The sequence below is a fragment of the Eucyclogobius newberryi genome, unplaced genomic scaffold (genome assembly GCF_026437365.1).
Source record: "Eucyclogobius newberryi isolate DKJ021-1_F unplaced genomic scaffold, fEucNew1.0.hap1 SCAF_7, whole genome shotgun sequence".
NCBI lineage: Eukaryota > Metazoa > Chordata > Actinopteri > Gobiiformes > Gobiidae > Eucyclogobius > Eucyclogobius newberryi.
Genome location: NW_027316389.1, coordinates 4,682,802 through 4,701,432, shown reverse-complemented (window position 1 = coordinate 4,701,432; position 18,631 = coordinate 4,682,802). Strand labels below are relative to the sequence as shown.

Here is an 18,631-nt window from a genome sequence, read left to right as displayed (position 1 = left end):
CCTCATCTACGCCTCATCTACACCTCATCTACGCCTCATCTACGCCTCATCTACACCTCATCTACGCCTCATCTACACCTCATCTACGCCTCATCTACACCTCATCTACACCTCATCTACACCTCATCTACACCTCATCTACACCTCATCTACACCTCATCTACACCTCATCTACACGCTGCACGGACACAAGGTGAAGCCTCATCTACACCTCATCTACACCACTTCTACACTTCATCTACGCCTCATCTACGCCTCATGTACACCTCATCTACACCATCTACACCTCATCTACACCTCATCTACACGCTGCACGGACACAAGGTGAAGCCTCATCTACACCTCATCTACACCTCATCTACACCTCATCTATGCCTCATCTACGTCTCATCTACACCTCATCTACACCTCATCTACACCTCATCTACACCTTATCTACACCTCATCTACACGCTGCACGGACACAAGGTGAAGCCTCATCTACACCTCATCTACGCCTCATCTACGCCTCATCTACGCCTCATCTACACCTATTCTACGCCTCATCTACACCTCATCTACGCCTCATCTACACGCTGCACGGACACAAGGTGAAGCCTCATCTACGTCTCATCTACACCTCATCTACACCTTATCTACACCTTATCTACACCTTATCTACACGCTGCACGGACACAAGGTGAAGCCTCATCTACACCTCATCTACACGCTGCGCGGACACAAGGTGAAGCCTCATCTACACCTCATCTACACCTCATCTACGCCTCATCTACGCCTCATCTACACCTCATCTACACCTCATCTACACCTTATCTACACCTCATCTACACCTCATCTACACCTCATCTACGCCTCATCTACACCTTATCTACACCTTATCTACACCTTATCTACACCTCATCTACACCTTATCTACACGCTGCACGGACACAAGGTGAAGCCTCATCTACACCTCATCTACACCTCATCTACGCCTCATCTACGCCTCATCTACACCTCATCTACACCTCATCTACACCTCATCTACACGCTATACGGACACAAGGTGAAGCCTCATCTACACCTCATCTACACCTCATCTACACGCTGCACGGACACAAGGTGAAGCCTCATCTACACCTCATCTACACCTCATCTACGCCTCATCTACGACTCATCTACACCTCATCTACGCCTCATCTACACCTCATCTACACCTCATCTACGCCTCATCTACACCTCATCTACACCTCATCTACGCCTCATCTACACCTCATCTACACCTCATCTACGCCTCATCTACACCTCATCTACACCTCATCTACACCTCATCTACACCTCATCTACGCCTCATCTACACGCTGTACGGACACAAGGTGAAGCCTCATCTACACCTCATCTACACCTCATCTACGCCTCATCTACGCCTCATCTACGCCTCATCTACACCTCATCTACACCTCATCTACACGCTATACGGACACAAGGTGAAGCCTCATCTACACCTCATCTACACCTCATCTACGCCTCATCTATGACTCATCTACACCTCATCTACGCCTCATCTACACCTCATCTACACCTCATCTACGCCTCATCTACACCTCATCTACACCTCATCTACACCTCATCTACACCTCATCTACACCTCATCTACACCTCATCTACACGCTGCACGGACACAAGGTGAAGCCTCATCTACACCTCATCTACGCCTCATCTACGCCTCATCTACACCTTATCTACACCTCATCTACACCTCATCTACACCTCATCTACACGCTGCACGGACACAAGGTGAAGCCTCATCTACACCTCATCTACACCTCATCTACACCTCATCTACACCTCATCTACGCCTCATCTACACCTCATCTACACCTCATCTACGCCTCATTTACACCTCATCTACGCCTCATCTACGCCTCATCTACACCTCATCTACACCTCATCTACACCGCATCTACGCCTCATCTACACCTCATCTACACCTCATCTACACCTCATCTACACCTCATCTACACCTCATCTACGCCTCATCTACACGCTGTACGGACACAAGGTGAAGCCTCATCTACGCCTCATCTACACCTCATCTACGCCTCATCTACGCCTCATCTACGCTTCATCTACACTTCATCTACACCTCATCTACACCTCATCTACACCTCATCTACACCTCATCTACACCTCATCTACGCCTCATCTACACCTCATCTACGCCTCATCTACACCTCATCTACGCCTCATCTACGCCTCATCTACACCTCATCTACGCCTCATCTACACCTCATCTACGCCTCATCTACACCTCATCTACACCTCATCTACACCTCATCTACACCTTATCTACACCTCATCTACACCTCATCTACACCTCATCTACACGCTGCACGGACACAAGGTGAAGCCTCATCTACACCTCATCTACACCACTTCTACACTTCATCTACGCCTCATCTACGCCTCATGTACACCTCATCTACACCATCTACACCTCATCTACACCTCATCTACACGCTGCACGGACACAAGGTGAAGCCTCATCTACACCTCATCTACACCTCATCTATGCCTCATCTACGTCTCATCTACACCTCATCTACACCTCATCTACACCTCATCTACACCTTATCTACACCTCATCTACACGCTGCACGGACACAAGGTGAAGCCTCATCTACACCTCATCTACGCCTCATCTACGCCTCATCTACGCCTCATCTACACCTATTCTACGCCTCATCTACACCTCATCTACGCCTCATCTACACGCTGCACGGACACAAGGTGAAGCCTCATCTACACCTCATCTACACCTTATCTACACCTTATCTACACCTTATCTACACGCTGCACGGACACAAGGTGAAGCCTCATCTACACCTCATCTACACGCTGCGCGGACACAAGGTGAAGCCTCATCTACACCTCATCTACACCTCATCTACGCCTCATCTACGCCTCATCTACACCTCATCTACACCTCATCTACACCTTATCTACACCTCATCTACACCTCATCTACGCCTCATCTACACCTTATCTACACCTTATCTACACCTTATCTACACCTCATCTACACCTTATCTACACGCTGCACGGACACAAGGTGAAGCCTCATCTACACCTCATCTACACCTCATCTACGCCTCATCTACGCCTCATCTACACCTCATCTACACCTCATCTACACCTCATCTACACGCTATACGGACACAAGGTGAAGCCTCATCTACACCTCATCTACACCTCATCTACACGCTGCACGGACACAAGGTGAAGCCTCATCTACACCTCATCTACACCTCATCTACGCCTCATCTACGACTCATCTACACCTCATCTACGCCTCATCTACACCTCATCTACACCTCATCTACGCCTCATCTACACCTCATCTACACCTCATCTACACCTCATCTACACCTCATCTACACCTCATCTACACGCTGCACGGACACAAGGTGAAGCCTCATCTACACCTCATCTACACCTCATCTACGCCTCATCTACGCCTCATCTACACCTTATCTACACCTCATCTACACCTCATCTACACCTCATCTACACGCTGCACGGACACAAGGTGAAGCCTCATCTACACCTCATCTACACCACATCTACACTTCATCTACGCCTCATCTACGCCTCATGTACACCTCATCTACACCATCTACACCTCATCTACACCTCATCTACACGCTGCACGGACACAAGGTGAAGCCTCATCTACACCTCATCTACACCTCATCTACACCTCATCTATGCCTCATCTACGTCTCATCTACACCTCATCTACACCTCATCTAAGCCTCATCTACACCTCATCTACACCTCATCTACACCTCATCTACGCCTCATCTACACGCTGCACGGACACAAGGTGAAGCCTCATCTACGTCTCATCTACACCTCATCTACACCTCATCTACACCTCATCTACACCTCATCTACACCTTATCTACACCTTATCTACACCTTATCTACACGCTGCACGGACACAAGGTGAAGCCTCATCTACACCTCATCTACACGCTGCGCGGACACAAGGTGAAGCCTCATCTACACCTCATCTACACCTCATCTACGCCTCATCTACGCCTCATCTACACCTCATCTACACATCATCTACACATCATCTACACCTTATCTACACCTCATCTACACCTCATCTACACCTTATCTACACCTTATCTACACCTTATCTACACCTCATCTACACCTTATCTACACGCTGCACGGACACAAGGTGAAGCCTCATCTACACCTCATCTACACCTCATCTACGCCTCATCTACGCCTCATCTACACCTCATCTACACCTCATCTACACTTCATCTACACCTCATCTACACCTCATCTACACCTCATCTACACCTCATCTACACCTCATCTACGCCTCATCTACACCTCATCTACACCTCATCTACGCCTCATCTACACGCTGCACGGACACAAGGTGAAGCCTCATCTACACCTCATCTACACCTCATCTACACCTCATCTACACCTCATCTACGCCTCATCTACGCCTCATCTACACCTCATCTACACCTCATCTACACCTCATCTACACCTTATCTACACCTCATCTACACACTGCACGGACACAAGGTGAAGCCTCATCTACACCTCATCTACACCTCATCTACACCTCATCTACACCTCATCTACGCCTCATCTACGCCTCATCTACACCTCATCTACACCTCATCTACACCTCATCTACACGCTGCACGGACACAAGGTGAAGCCTCATCTACATCTAATCTACACCTCATCTACACGCTGCACGGACACAAGGTGAAGCCTCATCTACACCTCATCTACACCTCATCTACACCTCATCTACGCCTCATTTACGCCTCATCTACACCTCATCTACACCTCATCTACACCTCATCTACACCTCATCTACACCTCATCTACGCCTCATCTACACCTCATCTACACCTCATCTACACCTCATCTACGCCTCATTTACGCCTCATCTACACCTCATCTACACCTCATCTACACCTTATCTACACCTCATCTACACCTCATCTACACCTCATCTACGCCTCATCTACGCCTCATCTACACATCATCTACACCTTATCTACACCTCATCTACACCTCATCTACACCTCATCTACACCTCATCTACACCTCATCTACACCTCATCTACACCTCATCTACACCTCATCTACACCTCATCTACACGCTGCACGGACACAAGGTGAAGCCTCATCTACACCTCATCTACACGCTGCGCGGACACAAGGTGAAGCCTCATCTACACCTCATCTACACCTCATCTACGCCTCATCTACGCCTCATCTACACCTCATCTACACCTCATCTACACCTCATCTACGCCTCATCTACGCCTCATCTACGCCTCATCTACACCTCATCTACACCTCATCTACACCTCATCTACACCTCATCTACGTCTCATCTACACGCTGCACGGACACAAGGTGAAGCCTCATCTACACCTCATCTACACCTCATCTACACCTCATCTACGCCTCATCTACACCTCATCTACACCTCATCTACACCTCATCTACACCTCATCTACACCTCATCTACACGCTGCACGGACACAAGGTGAAGCCTCATCTACACCTCATCTACACGCTGCACGGACACAAGGTGAAGCCTCATCTACACCTCATCTACACCTCATCTACGCCTCATCTACGCCTCATCTACACCTCATCTACACCTCATCTACACCTCATCTACACGCTGCACGGACACAAGGTGAAGCCTCATCTACACCTCATCTACACCTCATCTACACCTCATCTACACCTCATCTACGCCTCATCTACGCCTCATCTACGCCTCATCTACGCCTCATCTACACCTCATCTACACCTCATCTACGCCTCATTTACACCTCATCTACGCCTCATCTACGCCTCATCTACACCTCATCTACGCCTCATCTACACCTCATCTACACCTCATCTACACCTCATCTACGCCTCATCTACACGCTGTACGGACACAAGGTGAAGCCTCATCTACGCCTCATCTACACCTCATCTACGCCTCATCTACGCCTCATCTACGCCTCATCTACACTTCATCTACACCTCATCTACACCTCATCTACACCTCATCTACGCCTCATCTACGCCTCATCTACACCTATTCTACGCCTCATCTACACCTCATCTACGCCTCATCTACACGCTGCACGGACACAAGGTGAAGCCTCATCTACGTCTCATCTACACCTCATCTACACCTTATCTACACCTTATCTACACCTTATCTACACGCTGCACGGACACAAGGTGAAGCCTCATCTACACCTCATCTACACGCTGCGCGGACACAAGGTGAAGCCTCATCTACACCTCATCTACACCTCATCTACGCCTCATCTACGCCTCATCTACACCTCATCTACACCTCATCTACACCTTATCTACACCTCATCTACACCTCATCTACACCTCATCTACGCCTCATCTACACCTTATCTACACCTTATCTACACCTTATCTACACCTCATCTACACCTTATCTACACGCTGCACGGACACAAGGTGAAGCCTCATCTACACCTCATCTACACCTCATCTACGCCTCATCTACGCCTCATCTACACCTCATCTACACCTCATCTACACCTCATCTACACGCTATACGGACACAAGGTGAAGCCTCATCTACACCTCATCTACACCTCATCTACACGCTGCACGGACACAAGGTGAAGCCTCATCTACACCTCATCTACACCTCATCTACGCCTCATCTACGACTCATCTACACCTCATCTACGCCTCATCTACACCTCATCTACACCTCATCTACGCCTCATCTACACCTCATCTACACCTCATCTACACCTCATCTACACCTCATCTACACCTCATCTACACGCTGCACGGACACAAGGTGAAGCCTCATCTACACCTCATCTACACCTCATCTACGCCTCATCTACGCCTCATCTACACCTTATCTACACCTCATCTACACCTCATCTACACCTCATCTACACGCTGCACGGACACAAGGTGAAGCCTCATCTACACCTCATCTACACCACATCTACACTTCATCTACGCCTCATCTACGCCTCATGTACACCTCATCTACACCATCTACACCTCATCTACACCTCATCTACACGCTGCACGGACACAAGGTGAAGCCTCATCTACACCTCATCTACACCTCATCTACACCTCATCTATGCCTCATCTACGTCTCATCTACACCTCATCTACACCTCATCTACACCTCATCTACACCTTATCTACACCTCATCTACACGCTGCACGGACACAAGGTGAAGCCTCATCTACACCTCATCTACACCTCATCTACGCCTCATCTACGCCTCATCTACGCCTCATCTACACCTCATCTACGCCTCATCTACACGCTGCACGGACACAAGGTGAAGCCTCATCTACGTCTCATCTACACCTCATCTACACCTCATCTACACCTCATCTACACCTCATCTACACCTTATCTATACCTTATCTACACCTTATCTACACGCTGCACGGACACAAGGTGAAGCCTCATCTACACCTCATCTACACGCTGCGCGGACACAAGATGAAGCCTCATCTACACCTCATCTACACCTCATCTACGCCTCATCTACGCCTCATCTACACCTCATCTACACCTCATCTACACATCATCTACACATCATCTACACCTTATCTACACCTCATCTACACCTCATCTACACCTTATCTACACCTTATCTACACCTTATCTACACCTCATCTATACCTTATCTACACGCTGCACGGACACAAGGTGAAGCCTCATCTACACCTCATCTACACCTCATCTACGCCTCATCTACGCCTCATCTACACCTCATCTACACCTCATCTACACCTCATCTACACGCTGCACGGACACAAGGCTAAGCCTCATCTACACCTCATCTACGCCTCATCTACGCCTCATCTACACCTCATCTACACCTCATCTACACCTCATCTACACCTCATCTACGCCTCATCTACGCCTCATCTACGCCTCATCTACACTTCATCTACACCTCATCTACACCTCATCTACACCTCATCTACACCTCATCTACACCTCATCTACGCCTCATCTACACCTCATCTACACCTCATCTACGCCTCATCTACACCTCATCTACGCCTCATCTACACGCTGCACGGACACAAGGTGAAGCCTCATCTACACCTCATCTACACCTCATCTACACCTCATCTACACCTCATCTACGCCTCATCTACGCCTCATCTACACCTCATCTACACCTCATCTACACCTCATCTACACCTTATCTACACCTCATCTACACACTGCACGGACACAAGGTGAAGCCTCATCTACACCTCATCTACACCTCATCTACACCTCATCTACACCTCATCTACGCCTCATCTACGCCTCATCTACACCTCATCTACACCTCATCTACACCTCATCTACACGCTGCACGGACACAAGGTGAAGCCTCATCTACATCTAATCTACACCTCATCTACACCTCATCTACACGCTGCACGGACACAAGGTGAAGCCTCATCTACACCTCATCTACACCTCATCTACACCTCATCTACGCCTCATTTACGCCTCATCTACACCTCATCTACACCTCATCTACACCTCATCTACGCCTCATCTACACCTCATCTACACCTCATCTACACCTCATCTACGCCTCATTTACGCCTCATCTACACCTCATCTACACCTCATCTACACCTTATCTACACCTCATCTACACCTCATCTACACCTCATCTACGCCTCATCTACGCCTCATCTACGCCTCATCTACACATCATCTACACCTCATCTACACCTCATCTACACCTCATCTACACCTCATCTACACCTCATCTACGCCTCATCTACGCCTCATCTACACCTCATCTACACCTCATCTACACCTCATCTACACCTTATCTACACCTCATCTACACCTCATCTACACCTCATCTACACCTCATCTACACGCTGCACGGACACAAGGTGAAGCCTCATCTACACCTCATCTACACGCTGCGCGGACACAAGGTGAAGCCTCATCTACACCTCATCTACACCTCATCTACGCCTCATCTACGCCTCATCTACGCCTCATCTACACCTCATCTACACCTCATCTACACCTCATCTACACCTCATCTACGCCTCATCTACGCCTCATCTACGCCTCATCTACACCTCATCTACACCTCATCTACACCTCATCTACACCTCATCTACGTCTCATCTACACGCTGCACGGACACAAGGTGAAGCCTCATCTACACCTCATCTACACCTCATCTACACCTCATCTACGCCTCATCTACACCTCATCTACACCTCATCTACACCTCATCTACACGCTGCACGGACACAAGGTGAAGCCTCATCTACACCTCATCTACACCTCATCTACACCTCATCTACACCTCATCTACGCCTCATCTACGCCTCATCTACACCTCATCTACGCCTCATCTACGCCTCATCTACGCCTCATCTACACCTCATCTACACCTCATCTACGCCTCATCTACGCCTCATCTACACCTCATCTACACCTCATCTACACCTCATCTACGCCTCATCTACACCTCATCTACGCCTCATCTATGCCTCATCTACACCTCATCTACACCTCATCTACACCTCATCTACACCTTATCTACACCTCATCTACACGCTGCACGGACACAAGGTGAAGCCTCATCTACACCTCATCTACACCTCATCTACGCCTCATCTACGCCTCATCTACGCCTCATCTACACCTCATCTACACCTCATCTACACGCTATACGGACACAAGGTGAAGCCTCATCTACACCTCATCTACACCTCATCTACACGCTGCACGGACACAAGGTGAAGCCTCATCTACACCTCATCTACACCTCATCTACGCCTCATCTACGACTCATCTACACCTCATCTACGCCTCATCTACACCTCATCTACACCTCATCTACGCCTCATCTACACCTCATCTACACCTCATCTACACCTCATCTACACCTCATCTACACCTCATCTACACGCTGCACGGACACAAGGTGAAGCCTCATCTACACCTCATCTACACCTCATCTACGCCTCATCTACGCCTCATCTACACCTCATCTACACCTCATCTACACCTCATCTACACCTCATCTACACGCTGCACGGACACAAGGTGAAGCCTCATCTACACCTCATCTACACCTCATCTACACCTCATCTACACCTCATCTACGCCTCATCTACGCCTCATCTACGCCTCATCTACGCCTCATCTACACCTCATCTACACCTCATCTACGTCTCATTTACACCTCATCTACGCCTCATCTACGCCTCATCTACACCTCATCTACGCCTCATCTACACCTCATCTACACCTCATCTACACCTCATCTACGCCTCATCTACACGCTGTACGGACACAAGGTGAAGCCTCATCTACGCCTCATCTACACCTCATCTACGCCTCATCTACGCCTCATCTACGCCTCATCTACGCCTCATCTACACTTCATCTACACCTCATCTACACCTCATCTACACCTCATCTACGCCTCATCTACGCCTCATCTACGCCTCATCTACGCCTCATCTACACCTCATCTACACCTCATCTACGCCTCATCTACACCTCATCTACGCCTCATCTACACGCTGCACGGACACAAGGTGAAGCCTCATCTACACCTCATCTACACCTCATCTACGCCTCATCTACGCCTCATCTACACCTTATCTACACCTCATCTACACGCTGCACGGACACAAGGTTAAGCCTCATCTACACCTCATCTACACCTCATCTACACGCTGCACGGACACAAGGTGAAGCCTCATCTACACCTCATCTACACCTCATCTACGCCTCATCTACGCCTCATCTACGCCTCATCTACACCTCATCTACGCCTCATCTACACCTCATCTACGCCTCATCTACACGCTGCACGGACACAAGGTGAAGCCTCATCTACACCTCATCTACACCTCATCTACACCTCATCTACACCTCATCTACACCTCATCTACACCTCATCTACACCTCATCTACACCTTATCTACACCTTATCTACACGCTGCACGGACACAAGGTGAAGCCTCATCTACACCTCATCTACACGCTGCGCGGACACAAGGTGAAGCCTCATCTACACCTCATCTACACCTCATCTACGCCTCATCTACGCCTCATCTACACCTCATCTACACCTCATCTACACCTCATCTACACCTCATCTACACCTTATCTACACCTCATCTACACCTTATCTACACGCTGCACGGACACAAGGTGAAGCCTCATCTACACCTCATCTACACCTCATCTACGCCTCATCTACGCCTCATCTACACCTCATCTACACCTCATCTACACCTCATCTACACGCTGCACGGACACAAGGCTAAGCCTCATCTACACCTCATCTACGCCTCATCTACGCCTCATCTACACCTCATCTACACCTCATCTACGCCTCATCTACACCTCATCTACGCCTCATTTACCTTTGAAATAGAAAAACAAACTGACATTCTGCCCTGGAAATGAACAATATTGCCTCTGTTTAGTCGTAGTAAAGACTGAAAATGTATCGCTTACTTTGATTCTCTGATAAGATAAGATATTCCTTTATTGTCCCACATGGGGAAATTTCATTGGTGCAAAGCAGGTAGATACAGAGGTAGATACAGAAGGACAGATCACTTATAGGAAGTCTGAAAAACACTTTCAGTAGAAGATATATATATATATAAATAAATAAAAACTCCCATAGACAAATGAATAAATAAATACATAAATACCATTGCATGTGATCACGACAGTAATTGCACATAAATATGTGTCACGACAGCACATAGATTGCACATGAATTTCACAGTAATTGCACGTGAATTGCACATGAATTCCAACAGCAATTGCACATATGACAGAATTGCACATGGTTAGGTCAGTATTGCGAGTGTTCAGGACTAACAGTTTTTGTTATAAAGTCTGACAGCAGCAGGAAGGAAAGACCTGCGAAACCTTTCCTTCACACAGCGAGGCTGGATCAGTCTCTCACTGAAGCTGCTCTCCAGAGCGGAGAGAGTGTCCTGCAGGGGGCGACACTCATGGTCCAGCATAGATGTGAATCTAGCCAGGACCCTCCTGTCCCCCACCTCCTGCACCGAGTCCAGAGCACAGCCCAGGACGGAGCTGGACTTCTTGATGACTCTGTCCAGCCTCTTCCTCTCCCTCTCTGTGATGCTGCTGCTCCAGCAGACCACACCTACAGGAGCTGATGCCACCACAGAGTCGTAGAAGGTCTTCAGGAGTGGCCCTGTCACTCCAAAAGACCTGAGTCTCCTCAGGAGGTAGAGCCGACTCTGGCTCTTCCTGTACAGTGCGTCTGTGTTATGAGTCCAGTCCAGTTTGTGGTTCAGATGAACACCCAGGTACTTGTATGAGTCCACTCTCTCAATGTCCCGTCCCTGGATGTTCACTGGTGAGGGGGCAGTGGGGTGGCGTCTGCGGAAATCCACCACCATCTCCTTGGTCTTCCCCGCGTTGATGAGGAGGTGGTTCCGCTGACACCAGTCCACAAAGTCCTGCGCCAGTCCTCTGTATTCCGCGTCATCGTCGTCCGTGATGAGTCCGATGATGGCAGAGTCGTCAGAGAACTTCTGCAGGACACAGCTGTCCGTGTCATGTCTGAAGTCTGCAGTGTAAAGGGTGAAGAGAAAGGGCGCGAGGACAGTGCCCTGGGGCGCCCCCACACTGCAGGTCCGAGTGTCAGACACACAGTCCCTGGCTCTCACAAACTAGGGTCGGTCTGTGAGGTAGTCCAGGATCCACTCTGTCAGGTCATACTCCACACCAGCCGTCTCCAGCTTGTCCCTCAGGAGCAGCGGCTGGATGGTGTTGAAGGCGCTGGAAAGATCGAAGAACAGAATCCTCACAGAGCTGCCAGGCTTTTCCAGGTGAGAGAGAGAGCGGTGCAGCAGGGAGATGACGGCGTCCTCCACTCCGATGCCAGACCGATATGCAAACTGCAGCGGGTCCATGGCTGAGCTCACGGTGGAGCGGAGGTGGTCCAGGACCAGCCGCTCCAGTGTCTTCATCAGGTGGGACGTGAGAGCCACTGGCCTGAAGCTGTTGAGGTCTTTGGGGCGCGGTGTCTTAGGCACAGGTACCAGACAGGAGGTCTTCCAGACCTGTGGTACCACCCTCAGCTTCAGGCTCATGTTGAAGACATGCTCCATAACTCCACACAGTTCATCTGCGCAGGACTTAAGGAGCCTGGGGCTGATGCCGTCAGGTCCTGCTGCCTTCCTCACTTTAATCCTCTTCAGCTCACTCCTCACCTGTGCTGCTGTGACAGTCAGTGGTTGGCAGGGGGACCGTGTGCTGGGGGGATGGGTGAGTCCAGGCGAAGTGGGGAGCTGATGGTCCGGGGCAGATAAGCGAAGAGGAACAGATGCAGGGCATTGTCCAGCTGTGGAAGAGGGAGCATGCAGCTGTGCAGGGGGAGGGGCAGGTGACCGATCAAACCTCAAGAAGTGAGCATTTAAATCATTCACCCACTGTAGATCCCCCTCTGTCTGGGCAGGGGGGGATTTTGAAGCCCGAGATGGTTTTCAGGCTCCTCCACACTCCCTGAATGTTCTTCTGCTGCAGCTGCTCCATCCTCCTCTTGTAGCCGGCCTCAGCCTGCCTGATCTTCCTCCTCAGCTCCTTCTGCACAGTCCTCAGCTCCTCCATGTTCCCTGACCTGAAGGCTCTCTTCTTCTCCTTCAGCAGAGCCTTCAGTTCACGGTTAATCCATGGCTTGTTGTTTGGAAAACACCGCACCGTCCGGGAGGGAACAATGTTCTCAAAACAGAAGTTGATGTAGTCCGTGATGCACTCTCTGATGGTGTTGATGTCCTCCCCATGTGGGTCATAAAGCTCAGTCCAGACAGTGGTGCTGAAGCAGTCCCTCAGAACCTCACGGGACACCACAGGTTGCCTGCGCACGATGGGTTCATACACAGGCCTCAGATGTACAAGGTTGTGGTCCGAGCTGCCCAGGGGAGGGAGGGGGGAAGAAGAATAAGCCTCCTTGGTGTTGGCAAAAAACAAGTCCAATGTTCTATTGTCTCTGGTGGGGCAGGTAACATACTGGGTGTATGTTGGTAGAACAGAAGAGGGAGAAGCGTGGTTAAAGATGATGGAGCGATTTAAAGAGTCTTTAAGAAAAACTAAAGTCAAAAACTAAAGTTATTAAGATGTTTTTAAAGGATTTGTCGTGTTTTTTCAGGGAGCTGTTTTCTCTGTGGCGTTTTCCAGAAGCGGAGAAACGTTCGCTTCAGGAGGAACGGACGCTCAGGTCAGACCAAGTGACCCACTGCCACGTGTCCCGGTCAAAGCTGCAGTTTCAGACCCACTGCCACGTGTCTGGGTCAAAGCTGCAGTTACAGACCCACTGCCACGTGTCCGGGTCAAAGCTGCAGTTTCAGACCCACTGCCACGTGTCTGGGTCAAAGCTGCAGTTACAGACCCACTGCCACGTGTCCGGGTCAAAGCTGCAGTTTCAGACCCACTGCCACGTGTCTGGGTCAAAGCTGCAGTTACAGACCCACTGCCACGTGTCCCGGTCAAAGCTGCAGTTTCAGACCCACTGCCACGTGTCCGGGTCAAAGCTGCAGTTTCAGACCCACTGCCACGTGTCCCGGTCAAAGCTGCAGTTTCAGACCCACTGCCACGTGTCTGGGTCAAAGCTGCAGTTACAGACCCACTGCCACGTGTCCCGGTCAAAGCTGCAGTTTCAGACCCACTGCCACGTGTCCGGGTCAAAGCTGCAGTTTCAGACCCACTGCCACGTGTCCCGGTCAAAGCTGCAGTTTCAGACCCACTGCCACGTGTCCGGGTCAAAGCTGCATTTTCAGACCCACTGCCACGTGTCCGGGTCAAAGTTGCAGTTTCAGACCCACTGCCATGTGTCCGGGTCAAAGCTGCAGTTTCAGACCCACTGCCACGTGTCCGGGTCAAAGCTGCATTTTCAGACCCACTGCCACGTGTCTGGGTCAAAGCTGCAGTTACAGACCCACTGCCACGTGTCCGGGTCAAAGCTGCAGTTACAGACCCACTGCCACGTGTCCGGGTCAAAGCTGCAGTTTCAGACCCACTGCCACGTGTCTGGGTCAAAGCTGCAGTTACAGACCCACTGCCACGTGTCCCGGTCAAAGCTGCAGTTTCAGACCCACTGCCACGTGTCCGGGTCAAAGCTGCAGTTTCAGACCCACTGCCACGTGTCTGGGTCAAAGCTGCAATTTCAGACCCACTGCCACGTGTCCGGGTCAAAGCTGCAGTTTCAGACCCACTGCCACGTGTCCGGGTCAAAGCTGCAGTTTCAGACCCACTGCCACGTGTCCGGGTCAAAGCTGCAGTTTCAGACCCACTGCCACGTGTCCGGGTCAAAGCTGCAGTTTCAGACCCACTGCCACGTGTCCGGGTCAAAGCTGCAGTTTTAGACCCACTGCCACGTGTCCGGGTCAAAGCTGCAGTTTTAGACCCACTGCCACGTGTCCCGGTCAAAGCTGCAGTTTTAGACCCACTGCCACGTGTCCGGGTCAAAGCTGCAGTTTTAGACCCACTGCCACGTGTCCGGGTCAAAGCTGCAGTTTTAGACCCACTGCCACGTGTCCGGGTCAAAGCTGCAGTTTTAGACCCACTGCCACGTGTCCGGGTCAAAGCTGCAGTTTTAGACCCACTGCCACGTGTCCGGGTAAAAGCTGCAGTTTTAGACCCACTGCCACGTGTGCATTTCAGGTGCTGTTGTGGAGGACAAACTTCGACCGTGTTTGTTACCAGGAAATGCTTCAGAAACACACGAGAAGAACGACTCCGGACCCAGCACCGCATCTCACCGACATCCACCCCCGATCGGCCCACCAGCACCGGCCCGAGTCCATACTGGTGAGTCCGGGGACATACGGGCGAGTCCAGGGACATACTGGTGAGTCCGGGGACATACGGGCGAGTCCGGGGACATACGGGCGAGTCCGAGGACATACGGGCGAGTCCGAGGACATACGGGCGAGTCCGAGGACATACGGGCGAGTCCGAGGATATACAAGGCACATATGGGCCAGTCCGGGGACATACAAGGCACATACGGGCGAGTCCGGGGACATACGGGCGAGTCCGGGGACATACGGGCGAGTCCGGGACATACAAGGCACATACGGGCGAGTCCGGGGACATACGGGCGAGTCCGGGGACATAGGGCGAGTCCGGGACATACAAGGCACATACGGGCGAGTCCGGGGACATACGGGTGAGTCCGGGGACATACGGGCGAGTCCGGGGACATACGGGCGAGTCCGGGGACATACGGGCGAGTCCGGGGACATACGGGCGAGTCCGGGAACATACGGTCCACTGTCTTCTCTGTCACCAAAAATAACTCCTAAAATACTGAAAAAATACTGCATTAATACTGCATAAATACTGTATAAATACTGTATAAATACTGTATAAATACTGCATAAATACTGCATTAATGCTGCATTAATGCTGCATAAATACTGTATAAATACTGCATTAATGCTGCATAAATGCTGTATAAATACTGTATAAATACTGCATAAATACTGCATAAATACTGCATAAATACTGCATAAATGCTGTATAAATACTTTATAAATACTGTATAAATGCTGCATTAATGCGCATAAATGCTGCATAAATGCTGTAGAAATACTGCATAAATACTGCATAAATACTGCATAAATGCTGTATAAATACTGTATAAATACTGCATAAATGCTGTATAAATGCTGTAGAAATACTGTATAAATACTTTATAAATGCTGTATAAATGCTGCATAAATACTGTATAAATACTGTATAAATACTGTATAAATACTGTATAAATACTGCATAAATACTGTATAAATACTGTATAAATACTTTATAAATACTTTATAAATGCTGCATAAATACTTTATAAATACTGCATAAATGCTGCATAAATGCTGTATAAATACTGTATAAATACTGTATAAATACTGTATAAATACTGTATAAATACTGCATAAATACTGTATAAATACTGTATAAATACTTTATAAATGCTGCATAAATACTGTATAAATACTTTATAAATACTGCATAAATACTGTATAAATACTGTATAAATACTGCATAAATGCTGCATAAATGCTGCATTAATGCGCATAAATACTGTATAAATACTGCATAAATGCTGCATAAATGCTGCATTAATGCGCATAAATACTGTATAAATACTGTATAAATACTGCATAAATGCCGTATAAATGCTGTATAAATACTGTATTAAAATTTTATAAATACTGCATAAATACTGCATAAATACTGTATAAATACTGTATAAATACTGCATAAATGCTGCATAAATGCTGCATAAATGCTGCATTAATGCGCATAAATACTGCATAAATACTGCATAAATACTGTATAAATACTGTATAAATACTGCATAAATACTGCATAAATACTGCATAAATACTGCATAAATACTGTATAAATACTGTATAAATATTTTATAAATACTGCATAAATACTGCATAAATACTGCATAAATCCTGCATAAATACTGCATAAATGCTGCATAAATGCTGTATAAATGCTGTAGAAATACTGCATAAATACTGCATAAATGCTGTATAAATACTTTATAAATACTGTATAAATACTGCATAAATACTGCATAAATACTGCATAAATCCTGCATAAATGCTGCATAAATGCTGTATAAATGCTGTAGAAATACTGCATAAATACTGCATAAATACTGCATAAATGCTGTATAAATGCTGTATAAATGCTGCATAAATGCTGTATAAATGCTGTAGAAATACTGCATAAATACTGTATAAATACTGTATAAATACTTTATAAATACTGCATAAATACTGCATAAATACTGTATAAATACTTTATAAATACTGTATAAATACTGCATTAATGCTGCATAAATGCTGTATAAATACTGTATAAATACCGCATAAATGCTGCATAAATACTGCATTAATGCGCATAAATACTGCATAAATGCTGTAGAAATACTGCATAAATGCTGTATAAATACTGTATAAATACTGCATAAATGCTGTATAAATGCTGTAGAAATACTGCATAAATACTGTATAAATACTGCATAAATACTGCATAAATACTGCATTAATGCTGCATAAATGCTGTATAAATACTGTATAAATACTGCATAAATGCTGCATAAATACTGTATAAATACTGCATAAATGCTGCATAAATGCTGCATTAATGCGCATAAATACTGTATAAATACTGTATAAATACTGTATAAATACTTTATAAATACTGCATAAATGCCGTATAAATACTGTATAAATACTGCATAAATACTGCATAAATACTGCATAAATACTGCATAAATGCTGTATAAATGCTGCTTTAATGCGCATAAATACTGTATAAATACTTTATAAATACTGCATAAATGCCGTATAAATACTGTATAAATACTGTATAAATATTTTATAAATACTGCATAAATACTGCATAAATGCTGCATTAATGCGCATAAATACTGCATAAATACTGTATAAATACTGTATAAATACTGCATAAATACTGCATAAATACTGCATAAATACTGTATAA

The 18,631-nt window shown here is 47.6% G+C and overlaps 1 protein-coding gene across 1 annotated transcript in view; it reads left to right on the top strand.

Annotated features, from left to right (window-relative positions):
- The window catches only part of poc1b (POC1 centriolar protein B), a 103,771-nt gene that overhangs the window by 28,130 nt on the left and 57,010 nt on the right, over positions 1 to 18,631 (top strand). Inside the window, exons 8-9 of the mRNA XM_072435584.1 lie at positions 14,262 to 14,330; positions 15,773 to 16,360. Coding sequence (XP_072291685.1) covers positions 14,262 to 14,330; positions 15,773 to 16,360 — 657 coding nt within the window. The remainder of the gene's footprint in view (positions 1 to 14,261; positions 14,331 to 15,772; positions 16,361 to 18,631) is intronic.